Here is a 16,521-nt window from a genome sequence, read left to right as displayed (position 1 = left end):
AGAATTCAATGGCATTTTTTAATGGCAATGAAGGGCACATTTTCATAAGGGCGATAACGTGTAGCTCGTACCACTAGCGCAAGTGCAATGTACGACAGAGTTCTATGTTATTTGTATTAAAACTCTTATTGGCACGTTTATCACCCGCCACAAACTTCCCGCTGAACAAGGTGTTCACTTTGACACCGTTATGTATTTTTATAATGTCTCGCACTCGCTTGCACACTACGTTGCAGGCGTCTTCTAAAAACTGTCGCGGTTTTACATGGTCTGTATTAATTACTGCATCGGTCATTATACGCGTTTCAAACGCGGCATCGATCTCTCGCCATACGAGTTCTGCAGCGCGCGTGTCGCCACTGGTACCGGCGTTCGCATAATTACCACCGTTATGGATAAATTGTCTTTCTAATCGCGACTTCACACCTTTGAGTCGCGCGATTCGGGCAACCAACGATTGTCTCTGCCCAATCGTTGGATCGTTGGAGAGCCGCTGACGTTTGGCACTACTGCGTGTCTCAAGCTGCTCGACGAATTCCGCGCATTTCAGCGCCTATGTGAAATGTTCACCCAAGGCAGCGACTTGGTCGGACAGCTCCAATAGATCGCGTTCGGTTTGCTCGAATTGCTCCATGTTTGATCACATTCGCACCAGTTCTTTATTATATCGTTTCACAGCACTTGCACATGATAATGTTCAACCATAAATTAAATCTCGATATTTTTCGATCGATGTATCACTCTCAAATCTTACTACTGCGGCTCGACGCGCTTCATCCCTCGTTATATACCCTTTGCCCCCTCTCTCGCTCCAACTGATTTTTTGAAAGATCATTTCTTCCCTTGTCTCGCGTACTGCGTCGTAAGAAATAGCGCAAAATTGTTTAATCTACGCGATAATATTCCCTTTTTCTAAAAAACATTTGTTTACGACGAACATGTTCCGACAGGTTCGATGCGTTATCGGGTCGATCATTGTCCCGATGACGTCATTTCTTCCTTTGTTTTTTACTGCGTAGATAGAGCAGTTCTCTGATATCGCGTCCACCGTGAAGGATCCCAGGAAAGCGTCGAATGTAATATACGCTAGCGATGCGTTCAATACGAATCAGCTCATCGATTGTGAGCTTGCAACTTTAATTTTTTTAGTACGTGAGGTATATTATGTAAAAAAAAGAGTTAAATAAAAATGCTTTTTTTTTACATCTAAGTGAACGATGCAATTTCTTTCCGTGCATGTCCTTCCCTGTACCTAACTTTTATCATCGCTTCGTTGCGGTCGATCATCGTCGATCCGTCATTTTTTCCTTTGTTTTTCACGTACTGCGTCGTAAAAAATAGCGCGAAATTGTTTAGTCTACGCGATAACCACCCCCCTTTTCCTGGAAAACTGTTGTTTATGACGAACATGTTCCGACAGGTTCGATGCGTTATCGGGTCGATCATCGTCCCGATGACGTCATTTTTTTTTGTCTTTTTACGTACTGCGTAGATAGATTGTTTAGCGAATTTGTTTAGTCTACGCGATAACCACCCCCCTTTTCCTGGAAAAATGTTGTTTACGACGAACATGTTCCGACAGGTTCGATGCGTTATCGGGTCGATCATCGTCCCAATGACGTCATTTTTCTTTCTTTGTTTTTTTACGTATTGCGTAGACAGATTGTTTAACGAATCTGTTTAGTCCACGCGATAATTGCCCCATTTTCCTAGAAAAATGTTGTTTACGACGAACATATCCCGACAGGTTCGATGCGTTAGCGTTATTAAACACGCTCCTACTTAGTGCGCTATCGAGTTAGTTTTACTATTATGCGCCGCCTAGCGGCATCGTTGCGAACGTACACTGCGACCGGCGCGACGCGCACCCCCCGCGCGGACCCGCGGCGCGCGGCGAACGCGAACGCGAACGCGGACTCTCCGCGCTGGTGAGTCATCCCGGTGAGACATCCCGGTGAGTCATACCGGACATGAGTCATCCCGGTGAGTTATCCCGGTAAGTCATACACGTGGTATGCCAAGGTCACTTCCCCTCACCTCTACGGCGTAATCCGATATCTTTAAAATCCGATACCCCGCCCCCTCCCCCCCCCCCCCCCCCCGCAAAATCCGATACTTCTGTGTAACCCGATACCCTGCTCCCTCCCCACCCCCTTACCCCCTCGCGAAATCCGATACTTCTGTGTAACCCGATACCCCGCCCCCTCACCTCCTCCTCTACCCCGCGTAATCCGCCCCGCCTCTCTTACCCCCCTCGGAGACCTCGGGATGGAATCGGCCTATATCACCTACTCATTAGTTTCAATATACTCTTAAAACAACCTGTCGTCGAAGCGCGGATCTAGCTCGCGGCGGGTCTAGGTTCGACGGAAGCGCGGAGGGACAGAGGCAAGGTATGTGCCGACAAAATGAAGCGTATTTGTCCGGTTTAACAAAATAACAACGTTTATTTAATAGCAATGAATGATTAGGATAGATACAATGACTGATGTGTCGCGAGCGGCTCGCGGTAACTCGCGGTACGTACGGGGCGGAGCCGGGACTTTCGGCGGTCTTGCGGGCCGAATCGCGTCACAATGAGTATCGGTACGGGCGGAGCCGGTTTTCCCGGGCGGTGCGGATCAGAGCGCGGAAAAATGGCGCGCGGCGCGGATCGCGAAGCGCGGGCAAGACCGCGGTAATTCGGCGCGGTCGGCGTCGGGATCGAGCTTAGCGCGAGATTGACCACCGAGAAACACTTGGCAGTGGCTACGAGCGGCTAGCTCGAGGAGAAACGGCGCGAGTACGGCCACCGGGAAGCGTTCGGTGGTGACCGACTGCAAGCGTCGAGGAGTGGAGTGGTCTCCGATCGAGAAGCGCTCGGTGGAGGCAGAGAAGCGCTCTGCCCCCGTTCGGATATCCTCGGGGAGAAAGCCGGTCGTTTGTCGAGACACGCTCGACGAAGACAGAGAATGCCGGAGGCGCTCTACCTTCTGTCGGACTGGCTTAATGTGAAAACTCAAGATCGATGTGGTCGGTGAGACGGATGATCAGGAATCGCGAATTGTGCCAGCGACGCCGGGCTTATATACGCGTCGCGGCGGCGTCGCGTCGTGGTGGGGGTAGCGACGGTGATCGCGAGCGCCGGGCCGGTGCGGCGGAACGATCGGGGATTACGGCGCCCCGGCGCCGACGTGGTGAGGCGGTTGCCGCGTTAATTCCGTTCGCGGACTTCCTGACAATACATGCTAGCAATTAAAATAAAGTGGGCACATTGTGCCCTGTCTTCGCTTTGCGGATGGTCAGCTGGGTGTTCGTGCCGGGACGATGCACTTTTGGGGGTGCATCGTTACACTCTTTTAACAATCGTTTAAACTCCTGTATTTGTTCGCATTGTTTTACCTCAGCCGGCAATGTATTCTACATTTGCACTCCTTCGTAGCATACACTCTTTTGTGCGCTCGCAGTTTTGCGAAATTGTATATTGCAATGTCCTCAGCCTGACATGTTTGTTTTCCACTCAAATTTTCCATTATTTGTAGCCTATTTCTTAATTGCTCGGGCCTTAAAACCTTATAAATAAATATACAAGTGTTATAATACAGCCCCTGCTTTATGGACATAAATTGCAGCGCCTGCAGCATATGCTGCACATTGGTACGCCTATCACATTGCAGTATCACTCGCATCGCTTGATTTTGTGCTATTTGTAATTCACTTAGTTGTGTTTCTCCCATATTGACTAGCAATGTCGCGCAAAACTCAAAGTGAGGTACTATGATTGTCTTATATATAATACATCTTGTATACGCCGATATACTTTTACCTATTCTATTTAAAAAACTTGTTTTTTTCCCTATTTTCTTTAACATATGATCACAATGGTTCTTAAATCTAAGCCTATTGTGTGAGAAAGCGCGCGAGTCGCAATTGTCTCGAGATGTCAATTGCACTCGCCAGACGATTCGCCGGAACGGCCCAGCGCTGAGCCCGGAATGCGCGTGACGCGATTATGAGAATCGCTAGAGGATCGGAGTAGGCACTCACAAATAAAGTCAGGATTAGACAAACTTGTCAAACATCGCAATTTATTATGCTCACAATTAAGTCTCTCTCGCCTGAGAGTTTAGACAGTCTCGAGTCGAACGAGCGGTCACAGTAGCGCGTGACGTCATTCGCGGCGTAGAGTCCCACTTGACTCGCGGGCAAGCCGTCGGGTACTTCGAACAACTTTATTCGTTTTTCTGCAGAAGCAATAGCGGTGACTGAATCCCGTGTGTTTCACTGCCACTGACGGAGATGTAGGATCGTGTTATAATTCGCTTATACACGCCGGAGAAACACCGCGCGATCACCAAATTTTTCGGGATTCGCGGAGACGACGAGCTTGCCCGATGATTTCGATACGCCGACTGACTACGCGTCGCGTTGCTCCGAACGGTAACGCTCTCGCCTGATCGTCGCTGGTTGTACGAAAAACAAGTAAAGGACCGCCCATCACGGCAACCGAAGAAGAGGGCCATGCGATGATCACGCGAGAAGCACGCTTCTCGAAGCTTCGTTTGCGCGACGAAACGAAAACCAAATAGACGATCGAGCTCGTTCTCGAACACCTATTATTAATAATAATTATACCTAGATATTTCATTATTTCTACCCGCTCTATCTCTGTTCCATCCAAGCATTTTATCATGATATTATCTCTCAGATCTTTTCTTTTACCTCTAATAACCATGTATTTCCCTACATTCATTTTGTATCGTTTTTCCTACATTTATTTTTAATGTATTTATATTCATCCACTGTTTTACCTTAGAAATGCAATATTTAATTTTTTTTCTATCTCCGCACTACTTTCTCTAATCAGATATATTATTGTATCATCTGCACATATTTTTATACTAAATCTTTTTGGACAGTCTTTAATTACATCATTTATACACTATAAATAAAAATGTTCTCAACACAGATCCTTGCGGTACTCTATATTATTCCGTACTAATTGTAAGTAACTTTGACCATTTGTTATTAAATCTAACCTGTGTTCTATTTTTTATATATGCCTTTAACCATTCTAAAACCGTTCCTTTAATTCCATACTGATGTAATTTTTCTATTAATCTTTTCCTTTCCACTGTTCCAAATGCTCTTTCAAGATCCATAAAAATTATCCCTATCATTTTTCCTTCACTAACTATCAATTTCCATTTATCAATAACCGTTTGAATCGCTGTTTCACACGAATATTTTTTTCTAAAGCCTGACTGATGCTTTGTTATAATATTATTATCTTCCAAATGTGCTTTAATTTGTTTTTTAACTACTAACTCTAACACCTTCTCAAATATTGGTAGTATATTGATAAGCCTATATTCACTTGTTTGTTTGGTTTTTTCTACCTTTGGAATCGGCACAATCGATGTTTTCCAATCTTTTGGGAAACAACCTTCCCTTAATAAACTATTTTCTCTTTTATTACTGGAAAATATGTTTTTAATATATCACTTATTCCCTCTTCTGTGCCCTTTTTCTTTGGTAGACCCATAACAATTTTCTCTAAGTCTTCTATCTTAATCATCTCAAAACTTTCCATAATTTCTTTACCTTCTCTATCATACGCAATTCTTTCACTCGCACCTCCAGATATCTCTACATCTATGGACTTATCTATGTTTTCAATACTCTGTATATAATACATGTTAAATTTATCTGCTATATTATTTCCTTCAATGCTATTTAATATTTCAAAATCTATATCCTCAACTTCTTTAATACACATTGGTTCCCCTTTTATTATTTCTTTCAAGGTTTTTCACAGATGTAGGATTATCCTTATTACAATCTATTATACTTTCATAATATTCTTTTTTCTTCGTCCTAATTAATTTGACTACTGCATTTCTTTCAATTTTAAACTGTAACCAATTTTGATCCGTATCGTCGTACAATGCTTTACTATATGCCGCATCTCTTTTAGCCGTTGCTTCTATTATTTCGTCTGAGTACTATTTTTTTCCCTCCCATATTTTCAGGAGTTTACATTTTTTTCTAGGTAACTGTAATGTCGAGCGCATCTACTATATCATCAATAAATTTCTTCGCTTTCACATTGACATCCATATCTTTGATCTTGCTCTACCTTATTTCTTACTAATCCACTAAAATCATCCATATTAAATTGCTTATAATCACTAGCACTAAACTCTTTATATTTATTTTCGGATTTACTCATATTCAATTCGACTCTTAATCACGCATGGTCTGTTATTTTAGGCTCATGAACCACTTGTACCCTAACTCTATTATTAGAAAAAAGTAAGTCTATCATTGTTTGACTGTCCTGCATAACCCTTGTCGGCCTATTAACATACTGTTTCAAATCTATATAAACTATGCATTTTTTAAATCTTTGCAGAGAGAGAGAGAGAGAGAGAGAGATATTCTTAATTTTTTCCAAGTGTATTCTTCTACGGATAAAATTAATAGGTACATATTTGCATTTTTACATGCTTGTTCAAAAATTATCTTTGAAAAAGTCAAATGCAATCTCAAAAATTATAAATGAATAGAGCGTTACAACTAACTTATATCTCATTGTTAGTGAGATATAACTCTGAATTGTACGTTTCGAGTCCTTTGTATTAAAATATAGAATTCAATACTTTACTTTTCAACAACTGCAAAAATCAGTCATTTCGAAAAAGTTATAACTTTATGATGGAGCAGAACTCGACACCAGCTACGAATATACTTGTTTTACGCTTATTTGCTTGCACTTCTCTCTCTCCCTCTCTCTCTCTCTCTCTCTCTCTCTCTCTCTCTCTTTCTCTCTCTCTCTCTCTCTCTCTCTGTCTCTCTCTTTGTCTCTCTCTCGTTCTTTCTATCTTTCCAAGGCAGGTTGGATTTGGAGCAATATGAATATATGGTGGACATTGTCCTTTGTATTAATCCGTCATATTTTTTCATTTCCCGTAAACTAACACAATAGTAATACATTTCTGATACAATAGTTTGCTTATATTACATGTTATATATAGTGTAACATGTAATTTTGTAAAATTTCTATATGTCATAGCAAGGGTATACTAGAATATAAAAATAAAGAAAAGAGAAAAAAAACAATTTTATAAAATTAAATATTTGTATATGTTAATATATATATAAGTATCAGAGAATTTCTAAAATTAAGATATTTTAAAAATAAGTAATAATTATAAAAAAATATCAAACAAATCATTTTGACCCCTTTCATAGTTCTAGTGTTAAAGTTGGCATCTTTTCAATTTTTATAAGTCTTTAAAGTAGTACGACTATCTTAATCAAATTTAATGTGAATTCAATGTGAATGATTTTTACAATAGAGGGGCAAATATTACTATAAAATTACTCACGATATTTCAGAGCATCAGTATGTCGAAAACACGAAAGTAATTTTATAATGTATTAACGTTTTCAAATTTTATCTCAAATATAGGTTTCTATTTTAAATAATTAATTCTATCCTCTAGTTATTTAATTCGGCAAATATATAACATTGTAACGGGGTTTACTTCAATTGTTTACAAGGAATGTTAGCTTACAAGGAAAACCTTTTTTAAGTTTAAATAAATATTTACGGAAAGAGTTCCAGTTTACAGCCAGGAGCGATTCACGATTGAAAATGCTAAATATATACGTCAATACAAATGTATTGTAAAGAAAAATACACAACGCAATAAATATGAAAAGTATACTTCGGATATTATCCGTTTTAATCATGTTACGTATTGAAAAATAAAATTAATTGCCGCCTTAATATAAAAAGCTTCGAATTTATTTAGTCAATTCAATGTTTAATCTTTTTCGGGTTGTTCCGCGAATTATCAATGTTTTATTAAAAAATAATTAGTAAACATGTAAAATGCGATGTTTTATTAAATAGATTTGTGCTTTTACGATACAATAAATGTCTTAGCAAACATGTAAATTTTTGCGTAACATACATAATGTATCTTACTTTTTTCATAATTTTATGATTGAATTAATTTCGAGAATCAAGAAATACAATCCATGATGTATAATTAATACATACATGATGCAACATAATTCAATTTCAATGCAATTTTTATTTTATAAAATTAATAGTTATTTTAAAGTTAAAGTTATTTTTATAAAATCAATAAAAGTTATCATATAATTTAATTCATTAAAATAAAAATTAATTTTTATATATTGCTTAACTTACATATATATATATATGCATCACTTTATATACAATACAGTTACATAATCTATTAGGTAACTGGTCATTACATAAATCTAAAGAAATAATGCACACTACGTTGACGTTTTTTAAAAAGTTCTTGCTATAAATCGGTTTTATGAATATTTCCACTTTTGCTTACTAGCAAAGACCTACAAACGACTAAGCTTGCTTAAAAAATCTACCAGTCCTAATTATTGCAGTCATTTATGATCGAAGTACATTATTAATTATTCAAGGATGTTAAACATCGAAGATCATATCTTCGATGTTGAATTTCCTTGAATAATTAATACCTTGAATCAAGAACAAAATATTGCATTCTTTATATTAGATAAATGTATTGTAAATCTAAGTGTGTTATTTCTACACGCATAAACGTCTAAAAATGACACATTTGACTGAAGCTCGTTCTACATGTTTTGTTGCGTGTTAAATTAATACGTTTAATCGTATTAAATTAAAAGTTAATACGTTTAACCGTGTTAAATGACGTGATTTAAAACGACAAGTAATGTGTAAGAAGAGCTTCAGTTAAAATAACACACTTGCAGTGTGAACATATTACATCGAATTCAATACAGTATTTATTGTGTATAATCAGTGTTTATTTATCACATATTATTTTAATACTTAATTTAATTATACGTGATGCATTACAAGATAGCAATGCAATATTTTCTAAATTGTGTTTTGAACTAGAATTAATACTAACGTTTAAAAATTTTAATTAATATAGTAGAATAAATAAGTTGCTTCAGTACTCAAATCAAAATGTAAATATAAATTTTTAATGCAAATTCTGAGAGTAATAAAATCATAGTTTGAAAGTCAAAACATTTTGTATAAATATTAATTGTTCCTTGGAATTAATTATTTAATATTTGTTAGTAGAGCTTTTCTCTCTGCATTCCCATTCCAAACAGTTTATAACTTAAGTCAAACCTAATTTAATACTAAATTAGAAATAAGTTTGGATTAAATTAGATTTCTTTACGGAAGTGCAAAAACTTTCTCTTCTCCCGCTCAGGTATTTATTTATATATCCAAATATGTAAATAATGTGATATTTATGTTATAGATAAAGTTCAAATTATGAAGTTTAATGAAACACACAAACACACACACACACATTTATATTCCACATATCGTTAACTTTATTGGTTAATAATTACTTTTTTATAAACAATGAACAATAGCTAAAACCTTTAGATTGTTACTCAAGGTTATGACACAATACATATATGTAAAAGTCAAGCTGATCTGTTAATGTTCTGTTAACCCTCGGAGAACACACAGAGTCAATTTGATCCTTACCTCGAGTTTTATCGTAAATATCTTGATACATGTAAATTTTTAGCCAGAAATATTAAAAATAAAAAAAAAATTTTTTTGTAAATTATGTTTTTTTCAAAAAAAATAATACTTTTTGAATTTTTTTAAATATGTAAATAATTCCAACGGCACTTTTTATTTATATCAATTGATTTAACAATGTTCCAAGTACATCTGGAAATTTTTTCAAGCTGATCGCACTCGTCAATTTAAAATGGTAGACAATCAAAGTGTGTGTAAGGTCAGATTGACCCAGAGTGTTCTCCGTGAATGAAAAAAATAGGTGTGTTCTTCGAGGGTTAATAAATAATTATGAATAATTACCATTTAATTTTTCTTTTTTTTCTTTCTTTGAAATCGAAATTTGCAATATTAACAAATTGATTACCTAGAAACATTCATTTGATATACACATCAATTTCTATCTTCTACTTATAATTAGAATTGGCTATTTAAGTTTTCAATTTTTTATTTTAACTAAATCTAACTCGACAAGCATATGGAATAGCTGCACAATTCCAATTTCCTACATCACGAAATTCTCAATGAGATTTATCCAAAAAATTTGCTGTACTACTACTTTTCTACTTAAATTATAAGCGTGGCAACAATTTTTAACTTGTGTTTCACATTTTAGGATTCCAACATATTTCTATAAATACCATTGTCCTTTCCGCACTGAAGGTGACCTTATTTCAGGTCAAAACTTATGACACATCTTTGTTTATATTTATTTACTTAACTTATATTATATGTATAATTAGCACTAATATTTAGCTTAGTTCGCGTTAACCTGTTTTATCTCTTTTATTTTTAATATATTAAACCTTGTATCCCTTGTATCCCACACAGCAAAACTCAACAAATACCTTTGAGAGACCTTCGCAAAGCGTTGTAAAAAAGATCTCACAAATATCTCATATACGTCTTAGATACGTGAAAATATTTGCTATTTTGTCACAAAGACGTTTATGAAAGGTTGTACAGACATCTCCTAGAGATTTTACAACCATTTCTGACATATTTTGCAAAACATTTTGCGTACGTTGTATAGAAGTATCTGGTAATTATTACATTCGCTCAAATAGGATAATTAAAACCGTTAGATAAATGGAAGAAGAAACTATATGTTAAACTACATAATAAATTGTATTTGATCACATAAACAACTTTACAATAACGCATTTATTTACAATTTTATTTATTCTATATTTGAGCCTACCTCTATAAAGTTCTCCCACTTCTCTAAAAAGATCCTACAAAGAGTTATATTAACTTTCAATTTTATTATATTTTACTTTATGTATATTTTTAATCGATATTTAGTCCCGAATTGAAAGATCGCTGACCAAGTTAAAAATAGTTTTATCGTACTTTATTATTTTATATTTAAATGGAGTTGCAAGATTATTTTTAAAATATATAGAAAAATAGATTAATTAAATATTTAATATTATTCCTTTTTTATATTGCTTTATTTTATAATTTAAGTACAATAATAATAATACAATAATATATGAGAATTCGCATTTATCACGCAGCAAAGACATGTGGAAATTCTGTAAAAATATGTTCTTTATGTTAGGCATTTTTCCTAACTGCGCTGCTCCTGTTCATCACCTTCCTGACGATAGCAGGTAACGCTACCATCTGTTTCATCATCATATACTTTAAAAGATTTCGACGCTCCAATTACTTGGTGACCAGCTTGGCGGTGAGCGATTTGTTAGTCGGTGTGGTCGTGATGCCACCAGCTATAATTTATCAAGTATCAGGCGACTGGTACTTCGGTTCTACCTCATGCCACATTTGGCTCAGCGCCGACGTGCTCAACTGCACTGCCAGCATCTTCAATCTCTGCATGGTTTCCATAGATCGGTGAGTTAATTTTAGCGACCAGTCATCGATATCCAAGAGTTTCAGCAAATCACGGACCGGCTTTGGATTTTCACAAAAATTGAAATCGCGCCATAGGTAGTCTCATTGATTAGTTCTCGGATAAATGCTTCAATATTGCAGAATCCCAGTAAGCAAGAAACACCAAGAAACATTTTAACTACATTACAGCAACGTTTTAACATTAATGCAATGTAGTTGAAATGTTTTTTGACGTTTCTTGCTTACTGGGATTTATATCGAATCAATAACGAAATATAACACGCGTGATGCCACGGGAGAACAAAGTGGTACGTGGTTGACCCGCCCTTAACACGTTCACGCCGGTATGACCCATCAGAGAGTAGTATCAGAGTACTATATATATTAAGTATTAGCAAGTTTGGAATAGTCAGATTATTTTATTATTAACCATAAATTATAACTGCATTAAATAAAAGATGTACAATTTTATATGTTGATATTAAAGAGTAAATTTACACAGATATATATTCTCAGATATATATTACAGATAAATATTCTCAACAAAAAGATAAATAAATTAGAGAAAATGCCATTTTTACGGTCCAAACTAGACATTTTGGCCTAATAATAATAATATTGTGTGAATTTTGTATACTTTTTCCAAACTCTCAGTAAACTAGGCGTTAATTTTTTGTCAGTCTTTAAAACACAGTTCTTTGTTGGAACAATAAATCCACATAATCGATTACATAAGTACCTATATATATATATATATATGTGGATTTACTAATAGCGAATTCGAGCGCTTGCACTGGTGCACACTAAGTGCGCACTAAGGCTTGTTTATAATCTATTCTTATATTTAAACTCGCTTAAATACACATTTAAAAACTTTTTAGCCAATAAAACAATCTGTAATATCTATACATGGATGCTGTACAAATCATTTTATAGACTAAGAAATATTTAAGATGATCTGTAAATATAACAATTAATTAAGAACAAGCCTTAAGATTCAACCGGGATGGTAAATGGCATTTTCTCTAATTGATTGTTTATCATATGATCCTGTTTCGCTTAAAGTAAAGTAGAGTCGTCGAGTAAATGCCTTGCTATAACTTTATACTTTTCTCAATAACTAAAATAAATTAAAATCAGCACTTCATAATGTAACTATTTTGATTTTTGAGAAAAAATTTCGGCGTTATGTTGATGAGGGACTAGCTCAACTACCAATTCTATTAATTGTCTTCTTTTTGATGAAGAATACAAAAGTTAAATAGCTTTGTGCCGCCGATGAAAAACATAATAAATTATGCGCTAGTGTAAACGTGTTAAAGAGTCGCTGTCGCTGTCGACGACTTCGGTTAATTAACTCTAGTTAGCCAAACCTCCATTGATTATATAATATTAATAGAACAAGACAAAGCGCGCGCGGATAAACAGCAGGTTGAGCAGTTAAATTAATGCTGACCGAAGTTGATGCAACAAATATTCCCGTAGTATATTAGTGTATTGGTAAAAGCTCGAAGAGTGTAGATACCGCGTGCATCACGTGATATTTATTTTTTATTTTACAAAATATTACAGTATTATTTTTTTAAATTGATTTAGTGTATTTTCGGTTAAATCTGTTTCCTAAAAAAATTTTGAGAAAAATTTAAGTTATTTTTTAATATTATATAGTAAATTATAAAATTATTGAAATAATTTTCTTATTATTTAAATTTTCCGAAATTTTTAATACATGGTTGTGCACCTAAAGATTAAATAATAAGTTTATTTCGGATACAATTGATTAATCTAGTAACATATCCAATCCATTGTTCAACTTCACTTCTACTATACTCCGATCCTGTTCAGGAACGTCATTCGATATGCGGGTTTCAATCTTGAGCTGGGTTTAGTGTACATTATTCTACTTAGAATGCATGCGTGGTACACATTTTTTATATTCCTCTGTTACATAGTAATTCTTTCTCGTTGTATCTCTTTTTTAAATATTGTATGGATATTATATTGTATCTCAGTTACGACTGAAATATTTGCGAGATCAGAGAGCAATACGATAACCGTTTCCTGTTTGTCGGATTCAGACACGCTATTGTTTCTGTGAATAATGTCGCAATGTCTCTCAATCTTTTTTCATTTTTGTTTCCGTTAATTGCTCGACCATAGAAATCTCGACTCTTCGAAGCTTTAACAAGCTCTACTCTATCGGAAGGGTTGTTGATATACGTCGAGAAACACAAAAGCAAACGAGAAAGCAAAAACAAACGACTCGCTGCCGGCGTCGACATTTCTTTCTTTCGTCCACTATAACTATCATATAGAATCTGAAGATTTCGTTAATTTTATTTTTGTGTCAGATTAGCCGGTATATAAATACGCGAGACTTTAGACATTCTCACTTTTCCTTTCTATGTTAAAGATTCTGGTTGATCATGAAACCGTTGAAATATGAAACGAAGAGGACGAAACTACGGATGTCGCTATACATCACCATCATTTGGTCTTTAGCAATGTGCATTAGTCTGCCGCCCCTTTTAACGATGGGAAACGAGTACGTGGAAGTTGAAAATGGACCCACGCTCTGTGCACTTTACCAGCATTTTATTTACCAAATTTACGCCATCGTAGGAAGCTTCTACATTCCGCTGCTCGTCATAATACCAGTCAGTAAGCTAAATAAGTGTACTTAGATTTATTTGTTAGAAATATTTGATATGATTTATATAAAACAAGATTTAAGTTGCCATTTTTTTGCATTTTTTAAAATTAAATCTTTATATATAAATATTGTATTGGTAAAATATTAAATCTTAAAAAATTGATTGTAATTTTAGTTATATATGTAAGTTTATATTACCCATACAAAACTTATCTTTTTCAAAAAAAAGTAACAAGTAAGGTCCAAGTGTACGCGCTCTATTTGTACTTTCTACTACAAAAACAATAGGGGTATTCAAATAAGTTAGAGTTTAATGGTTTGACAGGTTATGTCGAGTTAAAGTCGGGTAAAAAGTTAATTTTTACACTTTTAACCCAAAGATTAATGTGATAGGTTAATGTGTCACTTATGTATTTTGCATAACCTTAAAGAGTAGCGTGCCCAAAGTTAATTAATTAACTTTTTACTCGACTTTAACCCGACATAACCTGTCAAACCGTTAAACTTTAACTTATTTGAATACCCCTAATGATATTAGGAGGTTTAAGCCAAGTGAATATGATAAATTAGTAACATCTGATTTTCTTAAATGTTTCTTTGTTATACTTGTAGAGAGAACGGTTTCTTTGGATTTAATAAATTTTATTAGATTTAAACAAATTTATTTTTTGGAATAGTCGAAACAAACAAATTTTTGATTCAATAAATACGATTGTTTGATTTTTCAAAGAATATATATCTTTGTCTTAAATGAAAAAATTGTTTGAAACAAAAAACATATTTTCTATCGCTTTAATAATACTATTGTTTTATTTAAATATTAATGCTTTATAAAAAATGTCTTAAACATTTATTTATTATTTATTTATTTATATATGATATATGTAGTAGTCGGTTAACTGCTACGTATATAAATAAATAAATAATAAATAATTGTCATATCTCCATCACTCGAGTGACCGGTGTGATTGATCAATGATGTGTACATACAACTGCGAGTGATAGACGCTTTCACCGTGGGACCTTATATACGGTCTCTGGTCGAATTTGACTTACGAGTTTAGCAGCCGCCTAGCGGTGAAAACGCTTATTACATTTATTGTAACCACATAATATATTATTTGTTTGGGAGATATTACTTTAAATAATAGTGTCTTTTCCGTTAAATAATAGAGTTTTCTTGAATAAAAACAAATTTTTTTATTCAAAAACATATTATTTTGTTTAAGCATATGTTGTTTTAATGAAAGCAATCAAACAAATAGGATTACTAAATCTAAAGAAACCGTTCTCTCTGTGTATCTGTTCTTTTTTTATACGTTACATCGTTGTGTTTGTTAGGTGTATGTTATTAAAAGTAATTCATTGCCGTTATTATTTTCATTTTATAATAAAAACGTTATAAAAAACGCGTTACTTTCCAATCTTGCATCCTATTCCAAACATACAGCAAAGAATTGAGAAAAAAATAAAATTATTAAAACTTACACAAAACACACTTGACGTTCCCGGGTCGTATTAACAACTTTAATATCTCCTATAATTATTTTTGTAACATATGTCACACGAGTAGCAGCATAGAAAGGGCACGCCAAGCTTTCAAATAAAGCTTTATTTTCAGAAAAAAACATTGAAAGTTAATTAAATACGCGTGTATTTGACTGATATTTGACGAAATGATTTTTGTTTCAATCTGTATGATTTACTATCAGAATTAATTAATTCAGTTTACTTTTAAGATAAACCAGTAAATTTGTGTGAGACGAAGAATAATTTTATTTTTTACACATTTATTTCTTATTTAATTAAGATATTCTTAAAAATGTTGACCATTCTGTCGTATACAAAATTGTATTCTGCGAATTAAAATAGGATGGATTGTTTAATTCTAAAGTATTCTGTTCTTTTAATTTATTTTTAATGGCAAGAATAATTTTTCTTTTTAATTGTTTAGTTTGTGATCAAAATTTATTTCGGAGAGAAAACTTGGTTTGAAAAAAGTTATTATTTTAACTTATTTTAAACTCTCGAATCATCCCTTTCTTAATTATAGCTGATCTTATACATAGTATACAGAGTATCTATTTGAAAAGTTTTGGTAAATGTCTGGATTAAGGGCGACCTCACCAATTTCAATGACCTTGATATATGTTGTCAAGGTCATGACTCCGAGTGACCTTCAGAAGGTTTTAGCCGTCGCTCGATATTCGTTAAAAAGTTATTAACAAAAAAAGGTTTGGAAAATATAGCAGCTATTTTGAGTATTAGACGGCATAAATGACTAATATATATATCGAAATAATTCACGCATAACGAGGTGCCACATGGGTTTGTGGCGTGCTTTACAAACTCGTTTAAGTAGAAGTGGTATTAAACAAGATAAGTTAGTCGATCATCTGTGTAAATATTTGTGGCGATATACAATAAACGAGCT

The 16,521-nt window shown here is 34.5% G+C and overlaps 1 protein-coding gene across 1 annotated transcript in view; it reads left to right on the top strand.

Moving 5' to 3' along the window:
• Positions 1-16,521, top strand: part of LOC112456812 (5-hydroxytryptamine receptor 1E-like) — a 90,592-nt gene that overhangs the window by 43,324 nt on the left and 30,747 nt on the right. Inside the window, exons 3-4 of the mRNA XM_025019567.1 lie at positions 11,142-11,434; positions 13,848-14,091. Coding sequence (XP_024875335.1) covers positions 11,142-11,434; positions 13,848-14,091 — 537 coding nt within the window. The remainder of the gene's footprint in view (positions 1-11,141; positions 11,435-13,847; positions 14,092-16,521) is intronic.

This window comes from Temnothorax curvispinosus, unplaced genomic scaffold, assembly GCF_003070985.1.
Source record: "Temnothorax curvispinosus isolate PA1 unplaced genomic scaffold, ASM307098v1 QBEX01007214.1, whole genome shotgun sequence".
In the NCBI taxonomy this organism is placed as follows: Eukaryota; Metazoa; Arthropoda; class Insecta; order Hymenoptera; family Formicidae; genus Temnothorax; species Temnothorax curvispinosus.
This window is presented reverse-complemented; position numbering and strand designations above follow the sequence as displayed.